Source organism: Oryx dammah, unplaced genomic scaffold (genome assembly GCF_014754425.2).
Source record: "Oryx dammah isolate SB20612 unplaced genomic scaffold, SCBI_Odam_1.1 HiC_scaffold_17, whole genome shotgun sequence".
NCBI lineage: Eukaryota > Metazoa > Chordata > Mammalia > Artiodactyla > Bovidae > Oryx > Oryx dammah.
Window position 1 is genome coordinate 24,973,980 of NW_024070201.1, and position 15,927 is coordinate 24,989,906.

The 15,927-nt window shown below is 40.5% G+C and overlaps 1 protein-coding gene across 6 annotated transcripts in view; it reads right to left on the bottom strand.

Annotated features, from left to right (window-relative positions):
* The window catches only part of CADM1 (cell adhesion molecule 1), a 353,309-nt gene that overhangs the window by 13,373 nt on the left and 324,009 nt on the right, over positions 1 to 15,927 (bottom strand). For 2 of the 6 annotated variants that reach the window (XM_040258043.1, XM_040258041.1), the window contains 2 exons: positions 11,717 to 11,749; positions 4,116 to 4,169 (listed from right to left, as the gene is read on the bottom strand). The exons of 2 other annotated variants lie outside the window; for them this stretch is intronic. In XM_040258043.1, coding sequence (XP_040113977.1) covers positions 4,116 to 4,169; positions 11,717 to 11,749 — 87 coding nt within the window. The remainder of the gene's footprint in view (positions 1 to 4,115; positions 4,170 to 11,716; positions 11,750 to 15,927) is intronic. 2 more of the 6 variants (XM_040258045.1, XM_040258042.1) reach the window with 1 other exon arrangement.

Consider the following 15,927-nt stretch of genomic DNA (forward strand, 5'->3'; position numbering starts at 1 on the left):
TTGTAAACAGCCCTTCCTCAATGATCTCACAGGATTTTTGGGACAAGCCTCCCATGCTGGCTCACGCTCGTCTCTTGGTCTTCCTGTCTCACTGGCCTCCCCTGGTGCGCATCTGTACCCTCCACCTCTTCCCAGTAAAGTTATTCGCTTTCATTTTACCCAGGTGTATTTTTCTCACAGTAGTAGCCTAAAATTTCATTGTGCTTTGAGCCTGTCTCCCGGACAAGCATGTAACTGTATGAGGGCAGGGTCCTGGCGTGTGAAATCTGGGGCAGCTCCAGCCCTTGGTTGGTTTTGTTCATTGCTGCATCCCTGGTGCCCAGACCAGGGCCCAGCACATAGGAGTTCAAACAACTGCTGAACGAATGCGGATCACTGGGATTACGTGTGCGCATGAGCTCTCTAAGTGCTCAAGCACTATACAAATACAAGCTAAAGAAGACCTCACTTGAAATTTAGGGGCCATATCTTAAATTTGTCTACATAGTCCAGCTGGGTTTTGATGTTTTTCTTTATCATCATTATTATTACAGGTCTAACAACAACAACAAAAAATGCAATTGCCTGTTTGCAAAATCTAGGCCATACTTTATGTGGGAACCAGTAAGGAAAGAGTTCTCCCAAATACTAGGTCTACTGACAGTTCTTTACACATATTTTAAGCAAGTTAAGTCAGACTTTGAGGACACCCACCAGACAGATGGTCGTATATTCCACCTCAGAACTGACAATCTGGATCTGAAGGCCTTTCAGGGCTTCCATTAAATGAAGTGTTAGTTGCTCAGTTCTGCCCAACTCCTTGCAACCCCATGGACTGTAGCCTGCCAGGCTCTTCTGTCTGTGGAGTTCTCTGGGCAAAAATACTGGAGTGGGTTGCTGTTTCCTTCCCCAGGGAATCTTCCCAACCCAGGGATCAAACCCAGGTTTCCTGCACTGCAGGTGGATTCTTTCCGAGTCACCAGGAAAGCCCCATTAACTAAACCGAGACCATATTTTAAGCCCGTGTTTTCTCTGTAACCCATTTAAGGGACTAGAGCTAGCTCACCTAGATCCTTCCTTAACAACTAACATGAATTATCAAGGCTACTTAGAATTTGCCTTCCATCCACACTTTCCTATGGATTGTGAGGGAGAAGTTTTTCCTTCCAGATCACTTTCTTGTATTAGGACCGGAACTGAAAACATGTCTTTGGGAAGCATGAGAGCTCTGAAATTTCTTGTTGGTGCCTTTGCTTCAAAAGCAGAAGCCTGATGGATTGCTCTGATTGTGCTGGAGGGCTATTCTCTGGCACGCTGTATATTTACCACCGTACTCCACTAAACAGTCCCCAAAAGCCCTTCCATTGCTGAAGGGAGCAAGGCAGTTGGAGACATTTTTTAAAAAGTTTTAAAATAAAATAGAAGGATAAATAGGCTTGAAGCCATTCTATTCCACATGGGTGGCAATAACCACCAGCTGTCACAAGGAAACAGCAGATGTAATTGATAAAACAATTGAAAACTCTTGTGGATCCATCATCAATAAAGTTAACACCCAAAAAGTCAATGAAAGGGTTCAAAGTAAACTGGAGAAGCTCCCCAGGCCTACCAACAATTAAATCACTGAACTACACACAAGCATAATTTTTTAATGCAGATTAAAGAGGAGGATCAGCTGGGCAACTTGCTTTGCTGGGTGAGGCTGGGGCACCATATGGTGCTTATAAAATTGTCATTAGCTGAGGTGGCAGTGGTCAACGGGGGAGGAGGGGACAGGGGGTGAGCAGAAGACAGACCAGCATTATTCTGAGGGAAAAAGCAGGATATAACATTTATCCATAACAAGGAAAGAATGAAATTTCTACCCAGATGGAGCAGGGAATGGATGGTAATATTATTCATTACCACAGTTTAGCATTAAATGTGCAACACCTCCTCTAATTTATTGATGGACTGTTTAAGACGGGTGTTAACCTGTTTGTCTTGTCTTATAATTGAATTCAGTCTCCAGGCTACAGAAATTTGAGAAGTTCATCCTTTCTCAATCAATATGCTCCCCTTCAGTGACCCATTTCAAGACAGCTTCATAAAAAATAATGTATTTTGTTTTAATAAATTTAAACACTATGACAGCTGCTCAATTTTTATTGGGTGTTTTTTTTTTTCCCTTCAGACGTCTCTTTGCTGCCGAGTGAAGCCATGCTCACAATCAATAGTAATTGATTAATCAGCATCCCCCTTGAACAAAGGTGCTAATCAGTTTTTGATTAGTTCATCAAACCAGATGCAAAGGCAGCCCAGCCCCTGCCTGATGGATCATCAGGGTTCTACTTGACTTATGGCTTCTGTGCAATGTGTGACTGCAGTGTTCCTGGATGGGGAGGGGGGGGACAACGTAATTATTAATTTGACTGAATTATTATGAACACAAACAGTTGTTGGTTTATTGCTCCCGACTCAGGGGTGATTGATAGAGCTGCGGCAAGGCTGCATCTGACTTGGTGCAGAGCTGAGAGACCCAGAGTAGTCTTTAATTGATGGTGCTGGAGGAAGGGGTAATGGCTGCTTTAGTCCCATTTTCCTAGGGAGAAGAAAAATGACTTCTGTGTATCTGAGTGATCCTTGTCTGGCTGATATGCCAGAGGGATCAGGGCCAAGGAGATTTCAGTCCCTTCTTAGGATCCTTGAGATGATCCAATTGCCACTGTGTCACAGGGCTGTTTTATTTAGGGTCAGGGTCAGAAATGAATGGACTACTTACACTCAGCACGATATTCTAAGCAGGGAGAGGACTCATCTTCTCTCACTTCAAAAAAAAGATCAGGCTAACGTTTTTGCAACTTTTCTAAATCCATCACAAACGGGAGGCAAAAATAAACACTGCTTTGATGGCCAGCTATCTTTCTAATCTTCCATTTATCTATCTAAATTCCTTGGGATTTGGAATTCATTTATTCATCCAACAAGCATCAGTTGAGAGCTTACAACACAACAGGTGTACAGCAGTGAACGAAACCAATATGGCCTCCTGGAGCTTCCACTCTGCAGGAGAATCCAACAGTTCAAGTTCAAACTGGGACACGCTACATAGCAGAAAAATAAAGGCATCCTTGAGGCTTGCCAGAAGCACAGAGGAGGCAATATATCTATTGACTGTGAAAGACAGTGGTACTATCTCATTCTCTCACTAGATAAGTAAGACCTATAGTTAAAGCCACACCTCAACCAACTATTCACAGGAGCTGCAGTGAAATCTCTCCAAGAAGGGCAACATGGAACCCTTGTTTCCAAATGGCTGGAGTCAGCATCTATGGTCCTATGCCTTGGTTTCTCCTAATGAGGAAGGGCCCTTCCTTACTGACTTATTAAGCAACTGATCAAAATGTTTCAGAAGCTATAGCTGGTTGGCAGTGAAGTACCAGGACATCATGGGAGATCATATAATTGTTTAGCTCTGACCATTTAAAATCTCCTTCCCCTCCTTTTTAGGATATGCTTCTTCTTCTGGATTAGTAACACCTAAATCCTGGAATCAAGCATGAAACCTACTTTTGCAAGAGCTCAGTGTGCTGTGAAAAAGGTCTGAGGTGGATAATTAGTTTACATCATGGTGTGTGACAAAACAATTACCCCCCTCCTTTCCTTTCTTCCCCTCTCTGCCCCCTCCTAAGATTAACTATGACCTGGCTTTTCTAGTATCTTCCACAAAAGGGGATGATCAATATGAGCTTTTTTTTTTTTTTTAATAAAGATCTTGTCTCATAATCCAACATCCTTAAAAAGCTTTGAAATGCAACAAATTTTCATGAACCATTATATACTTAGAACATAAAAATTATTTTAAGCCACTGAACAGAGTGGCTTCAGCGCAATTCCAAAGATGATTTGACCTCTATCGCTTTACAGAGTCAGCCCCAATCTGAAACATACATGCAATATACAATCAGAGAAATACACAGGGAAGAGAGGTGGGTGGGGAGGAAGAAAGTGTTAATAAAAATCTGTTCTTTCTTTAGTCTCAAAACCCACAGTTTTGAATTAACTGCTCAGTGATCCAAATGGCCATGTTGTGGAAGTGGACGGAGGGCCCACAGGTTGGACACTGCAGAGCCTTTTACCTAATAACTAGCCCTTACCTGAGAGGTCCTCACTGTCCAGTTCTTCTGCGGAATTGGGCAACTGAGTAAGGCCTTACAAGTAAAAACAAATCGTTTTTCTTTTCATTCCTCAAGGGACATAAACAAAACACTTAAAAACTGAGGATGAATTTCTTAAAAATTAAAAAAAAAAAAAACATGAGCCAAATCTCTTGTCATCTCTCTCTCTTTTTTGGAGAGTTTAAATGTATTAATCCATAAGTGCATTTCTCCAATCATTTCATTTTGTTATGGATACATAATCGAGGCAGAAAGATTCCTCAGTCTCCACTTTCAAAGCACATGAAACATGAAGGTGAATGTTTCAAATCACTCATTCATAACAGCATGCAGAAAGAAAAAAAAGCCTGATTGTTCACTGTCGATGCTCTGATAGAGCTCTTAAATATAAATATATTTAGATGTTACATACTGATGTATGTAAGTTTTAGTTCACATTTTTTACTATAAATTGAAATTCCTGGCCAAGACTGACAAACACAGTTCATTATCAGTTGATGATGATCTTGGATCATTTATTTCAAAATGGTGCGGCATCTGCTAACTGCAGATTGCAGGTTATGCTTTCATCAGAAAATCTGATTTGCAAAATATTTTTCAAAAAGAGAATTTAAAAAACCAGTGGTATTCCTGAAAAAAAAAAAAGAAACCCTCAAAGCTGAAAAAGCAGTTAGGTCAGGAGATAATCAACTGGAGCCTGAAATGCCTATATCTGAGTTAGCACCAATGTTGGCCAGCTGGGACGGCTCTCAGCTAGCTGTGTTTGGACGGGAAAGAGGTGAAGGTGGAAACATAAACCATGGGGGGCTTAGCGAGTAGATGGCCTCCCTTTCCTCTTATTGTATTTGCAGGCTACTCCCTTTAATGAAGTTAAAAGCACCACAAAATATTAGGCAATTAAGGGGGCCTTTACTTGTTTCTCCCTGTTTATCTCAAAGTCCTGTCTGGTTTGAGCAGGCCTGCTCCAGGTCCCCTTGTCTGCACAATAATTGGCTAATATTTCTCCGTGGAGGTTTGTCACTTTTGAAGATACCTGTGGACCTGTGAAAATGGAATGAGGGGCGTGCTTCCTCCCCCCCCCCATCTTTCTCTTCTCTTATGGTCAAGCACAAAATGTACTCAGTAAGTATTTGTTGAATTAATGATTTGGGAGTAATGCTCAGTGAACTGCCAGCAAGAGCATAACAGCAACTAAAACAAATGCTCTGGAAATAAGCAATGTCAAACTGATCACATGATTCAAAAGGTCCCAAATCAACAGAAACACTTATGTAAAAATGGACAGTAAAAGCTTGGATTATATAAGTTGTTTTATAAAGAAACCAAATGAATATTGATAGCTCAGTCATGTCTGACTCTTTGCAACCCATGGACTATATAGTCCATGGAATTCTCCAGGCCGGAATACTGGAGTGGGTAGCTGTTCCCTTCTCCAGGGGATCTTCCCAACCCAGGGATCGAACCAGGGTCTACTGCATGCAGGCGCATTCTTTACCAGCTGAGCCACAAGGGAAGCCCAAGAATACTGGAGTGGGTAGCCTATCCCTTCTCCAGCAGATCTTCCAGACCCAGGAATCAAACCAGGGTCTATTGCATGCAGGCTGATTCTTTACCAACTGAGCTACCAGGGAAGCCCCTTTATAAAGAAGTCAAATGAATATTGATAGTTAGGTTGGTGCTGTGAAAGAGTCATATGAGCTCTTGAAGAATTTCTATCATGATCCTTGGGTGCCAATATTCAAGGACATGTGCCAATTAAACATGGGAGGATTCAAAATTCATGGATGTTCCCAAACTATGGATTTAGGCAACCATGGGAAAGCAATGAGTAATGCGATAAATTAGAGAGGCAACTGGGTAGGGATGTTATGCACTGGTTCTGAAATCTGATTGGTTGAAAGTGTTCCCATTTCTAATTGCCTTTATTCATTGTATAAAGACTGATGAACACAATTATTTGAATAATTGTTATAAATGGGCAACATAAAGAACTTCTTTGTAGTTAATTATGAATTTGCAGTTCTCAGGAGGCTAATCCCTCACTTTTACGTGGCCCAATGAATATCAAAGCGTTCTACGTACGTGCTTGGCACCCACTGAACCATATTAGACGAGGATGTTTCAAGTAGGCAGCTTTACTGCTGAAGGCTTGTTTCCCTAGGGAGGGCATTAGAAAGCTAATTTTACAAAATAAAGACAAATATGTTTATGAAATATCATTGATATGCAAAGTTTCCCATTAAAAAGTGACAGACAGTTTATACACACCTCATTAAAGATGAAACTGTCATTTTTAATGGCATAAACTTTAAAATATACCAAATCATCTGGAATCGACTGCTCATATTACATCTGAAAGTGGGAAGCCATTTAGGTTACTGGTGTTAAATTTATTTTTGCACAACTATTGCTCATCTTATGAATCTATAGTGCTCCTCCATAGCTGGCTAATTTCAGAATAAATATAATTAGGAAGAGTTTACTGAAGCACTGAGTGTACAAGTAAAGACAAGCAAAATTTACCTCCTAAAATTGCTTTGGCTTAGGTAGTTTTCTTTCATGATAAAAATTATACAGCTCTCATTTTCTCAAAGAAAAAGACAAAGATGCATTTTATGAGGCAGAGAATAGTCTTCAAAAGGAAACTCCGCCATTTAACAGTAAGTGGGAAATTACTTCTGAGTTTTGCTCTTACTTATCACTTGTTGAAGCCTTTCCTCCTCACTTCAATTAAAATGTATTCAACACATTTTCTAAACTTTGTTAAACAAATGAAAGTTTACTTTTGGTCCACATGGAATCTTCTTTTGAGCAATTAAGAAAATCCTGAGGTGCAAACATGATGATTTAATACACGAGAATCATCTCTTCCACAGACAGGAATCTCACTCCTTCATGATGCGATTATGGGCTGCCTATCTCATGCTTTTCTGCAGACACTGCTTCTGCTGTTGGGATAGTTACTCCTCCTTTCCAGCAGAACTCACTGGCTTCTAAAAATGCTATGAATGGCATGGCAATTTTAAACCAGGTTAAGGAAAACTTCAAAAGTTAGAAACAGCAAGAAATCCTAGAGATATTTAAATAAATTCAAGGTCAAGTAAAATCTGAATGTTTGGGGTTGAGTTCATCAGGGTTCCCCCTTTTTTTCCTGAAACTTCCAAAACAGAATGATCAAATAAAATCTCTAGGAAACAAATAACTTCCCACTGGCCCTAGTATTATTCCCATTATGAAAAAGTAGGCGATGGTCTCTCTCTTACCTAAGCAGCACACATCTGATCACTTGGCCATATTATGGAATCTGTTACTTCCATCACCAGCCATTAAGAGTTCAGACGCCCCCGGTTGTTTTATTCTAAAAGCTCAGTCAGTCATCCTGTTCTTCCTGCTTTGTCAGCTTTTCTGGAGAGTTTTCCCCTTCATCCCATTAGCAGAAATTTGGTTCACGCCGTTAAACAGTAGCATATTGTTTGCAAACTGCATAGCAAGGCTGAAACACAATCTTCAGGTCCTGCAGCCATTCGTAAACCTCTTTAGCTTGGTTCTTGAGTAGAACACACATGTCTGCAGAGTCCCTTGACTGAATGACAGCCTTCGAATGCCATTGTTGTGCACTCAAACAGAGAGATGTGCAGAGGGGTGCATACACAGGTGGTGGACTAGAGGTTGTAATAATGCGCACTGCTGGCTACTGCTCCTTAAAAATGGGCTTCAGAATTTCCCCACAATTGAGCAGAAAGATAAGAAATTTCATGTGATTTTAGACTTCCATCACGGCTTGCACTACTTATAAAATTAGTCAGGGAAAGAGAGATTTGTGGGGTAGTTACCTAAGGGCAGTGGCCTAGGAGAAGAGCATGGATCTAGTATGGGGCCAACGTTTTGGAACCAAAACTGAAAATGAACAGTTATGTCAGAGGGGTTCCCAGTGTGAGTCTTGCTACACTTGCAGACTGAATTAAAAACTAGTTACCTCATTTGGGGCTATAAATCATGAGACCATCAGCCTCTAATGTATTAAGAGGTGGAAAGCAAAAGGACAGGTAGCCTTGAAATAAAAAAAAAAAACAAAAACAGCAGGGGCATAGAGAGAGAGAAAGACAGAGAGAGAACCCCAAACCCAGAGGAAGCCAGCTGACTGCAGTGCAGCAAAAGCACAAGCACTATTCCAGACCATGGGCATGCTATCACCCAAACCTCACGAGAGGGAGGCGGGTGGGGAAGAGAGAGGGGACACGCAGGGCACAAACAGAACACGGCACAAGACACTTACGGAGAAGCGCCCACATGGGAACAAACAACAAAACCCATCACACACACCCACACATCAAGAGCCATAAGAACGACGACACCATCCGTGCTTACATCACTCATGCATTTCTGCCGTCAGTTTCAGACCATATGGTACCAGGATTTGGCAGAGTGTTTTTTTTTTTTTTTTTGGCATTGCTCAACATGCACGCATGACACAGGATTCTTCCTGTCCAGGCCTTAAGGATGAGCTCCAAAAACACAAATGCTCAAGATCCTTCTTCAAAGAAGATCCCTTCAGTCACCCTAGTCTAGGAATCCCATTCTTACACTCACATTTATCTTTACTATCAATTAGATCCTTAAAGAAACACTGTGGCTGATTGTTGTTTGGTTTCTTTTTGGAGAAAATCCATTTGCTTTTGAATCATGCCCATGCACTTCTAACCTTCCAATACATGCTTATTTCAATCAGATAATGGTAAGAACAAAAGGTCAACATACATCAACAACTGATATACTTCATACATAACTCTAGCAACACAAGCTTGAATAAAACATTTTAATGAGTCTTCAAAGGGAAAGCATTTTGTAAAAAAAATTTTTTTTTCCTTTTTAGAAAGGAGAAATATGGAAGGAAACCCACTATGAATACTTTAGGGCCAGTACAATGGTCACAACTGGCTGATCTCGTATGTCTTGTCATTTAAGTTGCCAAGTTATCAAACCACATTTTTCTAGGCCCAGATCCCCAACATGAACACCTCAAGATAAGTCTCGAGTGAATCTTAGTCACATGGGTTTACTGATAAATCACTTCAATAAAATCAGTTCTATATCCTCATCTCCTTGGAAATCTGGTCCCCTGCTTTGTAACTTCCATCACATTCTATTACCTTTTCTATCCTGGCAACTGACCTGGAAGACTTTTTCCCCCTCTGTCAAGTCAAATTCTAGATATGACTTTGGCTTTCATTTAAGCTTTTTGCTGTGGGCTGGAAAGTATGCTGTTTAAAAGTGGTAGGGTCCCTTTGTGAGGATGCTATGAGGGTTTTAGATAGGTGGGGGCATGTATTTATAAATGCATTTTATAGGAATCAACCTGGATTATCACGTCTCTCCTCTTGCTGTTAAGGAATCATATATGTACATATATATAGATACATATACACACATATTATTCTTATTTCCTTTTTTTCTCCCCGAATTTCTTGGCTCAAGGTATACTTCTCATGCACTGCTGGTCAACAGCATCCTACCTGAGATACTGCAGGCTTGAACACTGTCCCTGAACTAGTAAGAAAGTGCTTGCTTCTCGCGGTACACAGGCATCTCTTGTTTCCTGTCACAGGAATGTGAGTTCTATTCCAAGTGTCTCTTTATTATACCCTCAAAAGAGATCACCTTCACTTTCTCTTTCTCCACAGAGAAATATATGATCATATGGAGAAAGAGAAAGTGAAGGTGATCTTTTTTTGATTCTATTAGTATCCTAAAATCAGGACTGGCCCCAAAGTTAATTTCTCATTTTTCAGGTCAAGGGACATACTTTTTACCTTGATTATCCCACCCAACTCCAAGACCTAAAACTATTAGAGTCATATAACTACACTAATTTTATTAAAGGGACCTAGAAAACAGAACTCTGGAGTCTTAGGAGATAAATGATCAATGTTTCTTCAAAAGAACTCACAGAAATCAGGAATCTTATGGTTACATTTGACCCTGGAGTTAATTATTGAAAGCTCAGAACTTAAAGCATCCTAAAAAGAATAGAATAAAATCTCTTGAACTACATTAAAATACCCTTAAAGCCCTGAGAATAATCAATAAAAGTCAGGAAGTGCTCAATTAATGATGAAACCTACAAATAACCAAGCTTAATGGAGTGTGATGCCTAAGATGTAGCAGGCACTATGGGGCATTACCTTGGAAAGTGGAAGTTTTATACCTAATTGATTTCTCATGATTGTTGGTGTATCTGGCTGTTTAACTAATTTTATGAACTTTTCCCTTTATGCCAATAACAGAAAAGGGTGGGGAGAGGTGGATGAGGGCCTGAAAGAGTATTACCCCATACCCACCTCTGTTCTGCTTTCTTAGAATTTCTCATCAGAAGGTCCAGGTATGGAGGTGGTCTGCCAAGTATCAAGGCCTGACCTTCAAGGCCAGCTTACACAGGTTTTGCCAGAGATTTCTAATTGCTAAGGTCTAAATGTAGGTCTATTTAAGAAGGTCAGTTGTGCTTGGAAGAGCTGTTTCTCTAAAAGTTGAATGAACAACATAGGCTTGGCTGATCACCTTTTGTCATTTAAATGATGGATTTCAACTCTGCCACAGTGTGCAAAGTGATTTAAGCAGGCCCTTTACCAAATAATTCCCTTGGATTCAGTTATTAAAATTCAGCCTACTTTTAACTAACGTCTCTCTCTCCAAAGTACAATATCAGCAGGGTGAGATTTGAGCTAAGTAATATACAGATGAAACATTTCTCATTTTCTAATGGGAGAGACAAAGAAAAGTGAATACCTCTTCCAACCTAGGAAGTCAGAGGAGAAACTGGGAAAAGGATTCCCTGATACCTGCTCCTGAGCTTCACTTACTTGATTTTTATCCACTTTTGGCTGAAATCACAATGAGTTTGTTCTTTCAGTATTTTGTCTACAAGATACCCCCCCAACAAATGATCTTTTTCAAGTCTCAGTTAATGCTGTTGAAATGTATGTATGGTATCCTTCTTAGTCTGGAGATGTTTTCTGCCAAATGTATAAACTTATATGCACACACGGAGATTAAGCACAAGTGGTCATGGAGGTAAATACAATTGGGAGTATAATTAAAGAACAAACTTCTTCCTCATTCCTATGTCATGCATTGAAACAGGAATCTTTCGCCTTGATCTGTCCTACAAATGACTCCTCTTCAAGATGTGCCTGGGACTCTAGCCTATAAATGAAGAAAGCAACTGGGCCTTTAATTCAGATGTTATGATTTTAAGGCAAATATTAGTTCTTTTTTTGGAGTCCCTTATGTTTCAGGGTCTGGTGGCATTGTAGAAATAAGGGCTACATGCAGCTAAAACTTCCTCTAACCCAGCTAGCCGACGCAGAGGCGGCCTCATCTCAGACTGCGACCATTGGCCACTGAACTTTCAACAGAAATGACAAGACTCGACATCCTTTTAAGCCTCACAAATTAGAGTACATTTATGAGATCAGTCTACTTGGAACACAGTTTCCCTTGAAGACTACATTTCTCTTTTTCCCAGGCTTGCCTTGCCGCTCAGCAGTGCTGAGAAAGTAGATAAACAGTAATGTGGTACCAACCGTGAACTGCTGGTTCTGTCGTCGCCGTGGTGTCTACAGACGGGAACAGAGGATTGGAGGAAGGGAAGAAACAGGAGGAACGGCATGCAAAAAAAGGGAAAATGGAAAAAAATGGAACAGATAATATATGAGCAAGCTTTCAAAGAACATCGCGTGACAAGCAATAATAAATGAAAAGCCAAAAGCATTTGAAGTGAGTTGCACTGTTTTAAGACATGCCTTCAGCTCAAAGCTGCGAGCCAGTGAGGATAACAGTAACTTCTTTGGTTTGGGCGGCTTGCCAGGACACATCTGTTTGCTAGTCAAGAGTCAGGGGAACATGCAAAGTGATGAGAAACACCAGTGCAAACCCAGTGACTGGTGGATGGCTCTGAACGCATCAAGGCTCAGGACTGCGACACAAACACTCAGTTGAGAGGCTGGCTGAACCACAGATTCATACATTCAAACATTGCCTTTGTTTTAACCCAACCCACCCGGGCACTTGGGCTTTACTCCCAATCAGGCGTCACTGAAGTCAGTTGCACATTTAGGATCCTTTTACGGCTCACAGGCAGATGCCTGCAGATGAATACAGGGGTTCAAGTTTTTCATCCAGTGTGTTATTTCAGCAGAATTCAGCTGGAAAGTTAAATTAACTTGGAGGCCATGGGGATGAACATGTTAAAGGTTTTTGGACTGATATTTATACACCCACACACACAGACACTCACCACTCACCCATTCTTTCCTCTGCAGATCTTACTATGTTACACTCGTAAGGGCAGAAGTCTGGCATGGAAACAACCAGGTCCACGTAATTTGTGAAACGCCACTTCTCGTCATGTGACATTCCCAAAGTTAAAGCATCCAGTCATCCAGACCCATGATCCAGAACCACTTTGACTGCTGTGAGCTGCCAGGAGTCCTGCCTCCAGGGTGAATTAGGAGATAGCACATGATGCTTTTTCACTGCCAGATGCACTTGCTGTGGAAGAAACCATGGTTTGTCTTTCTTCTTCTGTTTCTAATGCAGTTCAAGTTTTCTCCTTCAGAAGCTTTCAGGCTTCGAAATCAGGCCTGCTATATTGGCTCCTCTTCATGGAAAATTCCCCAAGGGGCTCCAGAAATTTCCTTTCTCATTTTGGCTACAGGGGAAGTGGGATAAATATCTAACAAAATGCATGGTGACATTCTTTTTCCAAAGTCATTTTCACACCACTCTTCTAGCCAACTCCATTCTGCCATCAACCCGTCTGGCCGGGTTTTAACGTTCAGTTCCACCTCTCAAGGTGTCTCCCTCCATGGTCCCCTTCTGGCCAGAGCAGTGGTGACACCCACACAACAAGCTGGTCATGTCGAGGGGAAGTGGGATTTGGGGTTAACACTGTTGAGTAGTTGTCTGTACTTTTTTTTTAATCATGCAGCTGGTAGTTATTTTCATGAGTTTGAGAGACTCCAAAAGACTCTTTCGGACTTGACACAGGCAATGTTTAAATGCGCCATAATGCCAAAATGTGACTTTGTATTTGGTCCAAGGAGCCTGGTGCTTCTGATTTATAAATATGACACATGAATTCACACCGGTGTTTCCCTTCATTGGCATGCCCTCATCAGGATCCTAGACCATCAAAAAATTAGAACCCTTCTAAGGAGACAGAATTAACTACAAGTCTGAGAGGCCATTGCAGCTTAATATAACTTATGGCTGAGTTTCTGAAGAACAGATGAAGGAAAGAAAAACATAAACCACATCAGAATGCAATACTTACTGACAAATCTGTGTGCATAAAATAGCAGTTAAAAAACAATACCGAAAACTGTACAGTTGAAACATCTCTACATCAGATGCTCACAACACATCTCCTTACTTGAAACATCCAAATCAACGTTAGTTTGCGGTGCTTTTAAAGGAGGGGCAAAATCAAATGCACATTTGTACAGAAACACTTAAATGCAAGTTTATACATTTTATGGATAGACACTGGTTCTTTTCCAAAATATTTTTTTAAAAAGCAGTAAACATTTTGGTTCATTATTTTTGTAGCAGCATTCTAATATGCTTTATTTTCACCAATTAAATCATTGATATAAAATGAAAGAAAAGGATTGGGGTAAAACCTAAGGGTTCTCAAAAATAATGTCTTAGCATTAACAGATGACTTGTAGGAAGACAAGTCTTCCTACATCACAACATCATGTTGGCTTTATGACAAAATCCAACGAACAGAAGCTGCGTGTACACTACTCTGTGGGTACCAGAGGATAAACAAAAGAAGTTCACAGTGCAGCTTGCCTCCCTGTTCTAGGGATGCAAAATCCATCAATTGCACCCAACAGGGAAGAGAAAGGGAAGTTGAGAAGGAAAACACACAGTTCTAAAACAGTTAAAAGCAAGCACATGTTCAAGTAAACGACACAGTTACTGCAGCTGGGAGTGGCAAAAACCAGGGATCAGCAATGGAGCAGAGACCGCAGCAGACACACAGGCTGGCTGCAAAGTTGAGACCGAGATGGAGGGTATCCTGGGGGAGTTGCTGATTCCATTTCTCTAAGAGCATCTGGTGTGGTATCTGAACAGGGGCTATTTCAAGTAAAGAATGAAAAAAAAAAAACCCTTTAGAAGTGACTTTGTGCTCTCCACAGGACAGCACTGTGACAGCATCTAATTCTCCTTCATAATTGCATTACGACTTCACGCAGAAACCATAGACACCCTGGCTCTGAAGTGGAGCGTGGCTCTGTGCAGTAGGATTTGTTAAGGTATTGTAATCAGAAGGCTGGAGAGACGTGCTAGCCCACCCCTGTGAATTGACTTGTGGGGTCACTATATTGTTTTACAACATTCTAAGCATAGGCAAGACGCAAACAGTAACTTTCCAGGAGAAGATAACATAGGCTGTAATTAACTTGAAAAATGAGAGTGCCTAATTGCCCTAACGGAGGTTTTCTTCAAACCTCATTCTGTGGCTGTCTTTAAAAAATAATCTTTGCACTAAGCCTAGGAGAAAAATAGGTCACAGAAAGTTGAGGTGGACTTAACGGTGGTATAGGGCTATGAAATTAAAAAGGCCTTGTTGAGCTATTGTCTCTATTTTAATTTTAATTACAATGAAGGAGTAATTTATCATACATTTATTTTATATGGTCAAGAAGAAACAATCCCACGTTCTTGCAAAGCCAGTAAGTGTGTATGGTCTTAATAGTCACTCCCTAGCTGTTTTATGAGTATAATTAAACAAGGTAACCAAGGGCAGGGCCTGCACTGCTGTTTGAAAGATGAACATTTCGCTAAATATCGACTTTCAGTCTCCCAGCCATACAAACAGTTTATGGAACTCTACCTTGAATAAATTAAACATCACCTATATTTCACATGACAGTATATTTTCAAAATCAAAAGCCTCGGACGATATGTCGGATTAGAGACTCTAGCTGTTTAACCAAGAAGCAAAAAAAAAAAAAAAAAAAAAATCCCCAAAACAAAACCCACCAAAAAATGTGTGTGAGGCAGCTGGACACTATTTAGTTGAAACAGTCATGTGTAAGCTCCACTGTGGCACATTCTAATCCTTTCATATGGATTCTCTCCAACTTAGAATTGTTCATTGAGTGTGACAGACTGGGGGTTTAAAACTAATCCATAAATTAGTCCGTGGTCTCAAACACAACGGGTGCCATAAATGAAAATGAAAATCCAAGAACAAAATTAAATTTACAACCTTAAATACTTTTTCTTCTCCAATTGCTCTGTGGTGGTCCTGCTTTACAATACCCAGATTCACTGCAAGGCTGCCTTTTTTGGGGGGGGCAGGGAGGGGTGGGAGTAGGGTATACATTAAAAAATGCTCAGGGTAATAACCCAGAGAACCCAATCTGCTCAAAAGCAGAGCTTAATTGTAAAGAATTTAAATTCTGCCATTTTGATTGTCATAAGCTTAGATGAAAGCATACTAAGCAGTCCAGACATATTTTAATACACTTTCCCTTGGTTTATTTTCTTAACTAAAGTCAATAAGGAGCCAATGGGTTTTCTTAATTGAATTCCTCTTCAGTTTGTGTTATGGAACTGCTTTAAATCTGGATGCCGGGGCAGGCGAGGATATTCCCCTGACAATTTTATTCTCACAGTTGTGCCGCACTAGCCAATATATATTACAGTTTTTTTTTTTCTTTTCTTTCTTTTTGACATACTTGAAATCTATTGAAAGCAAACATACGTGCTAAAAAAT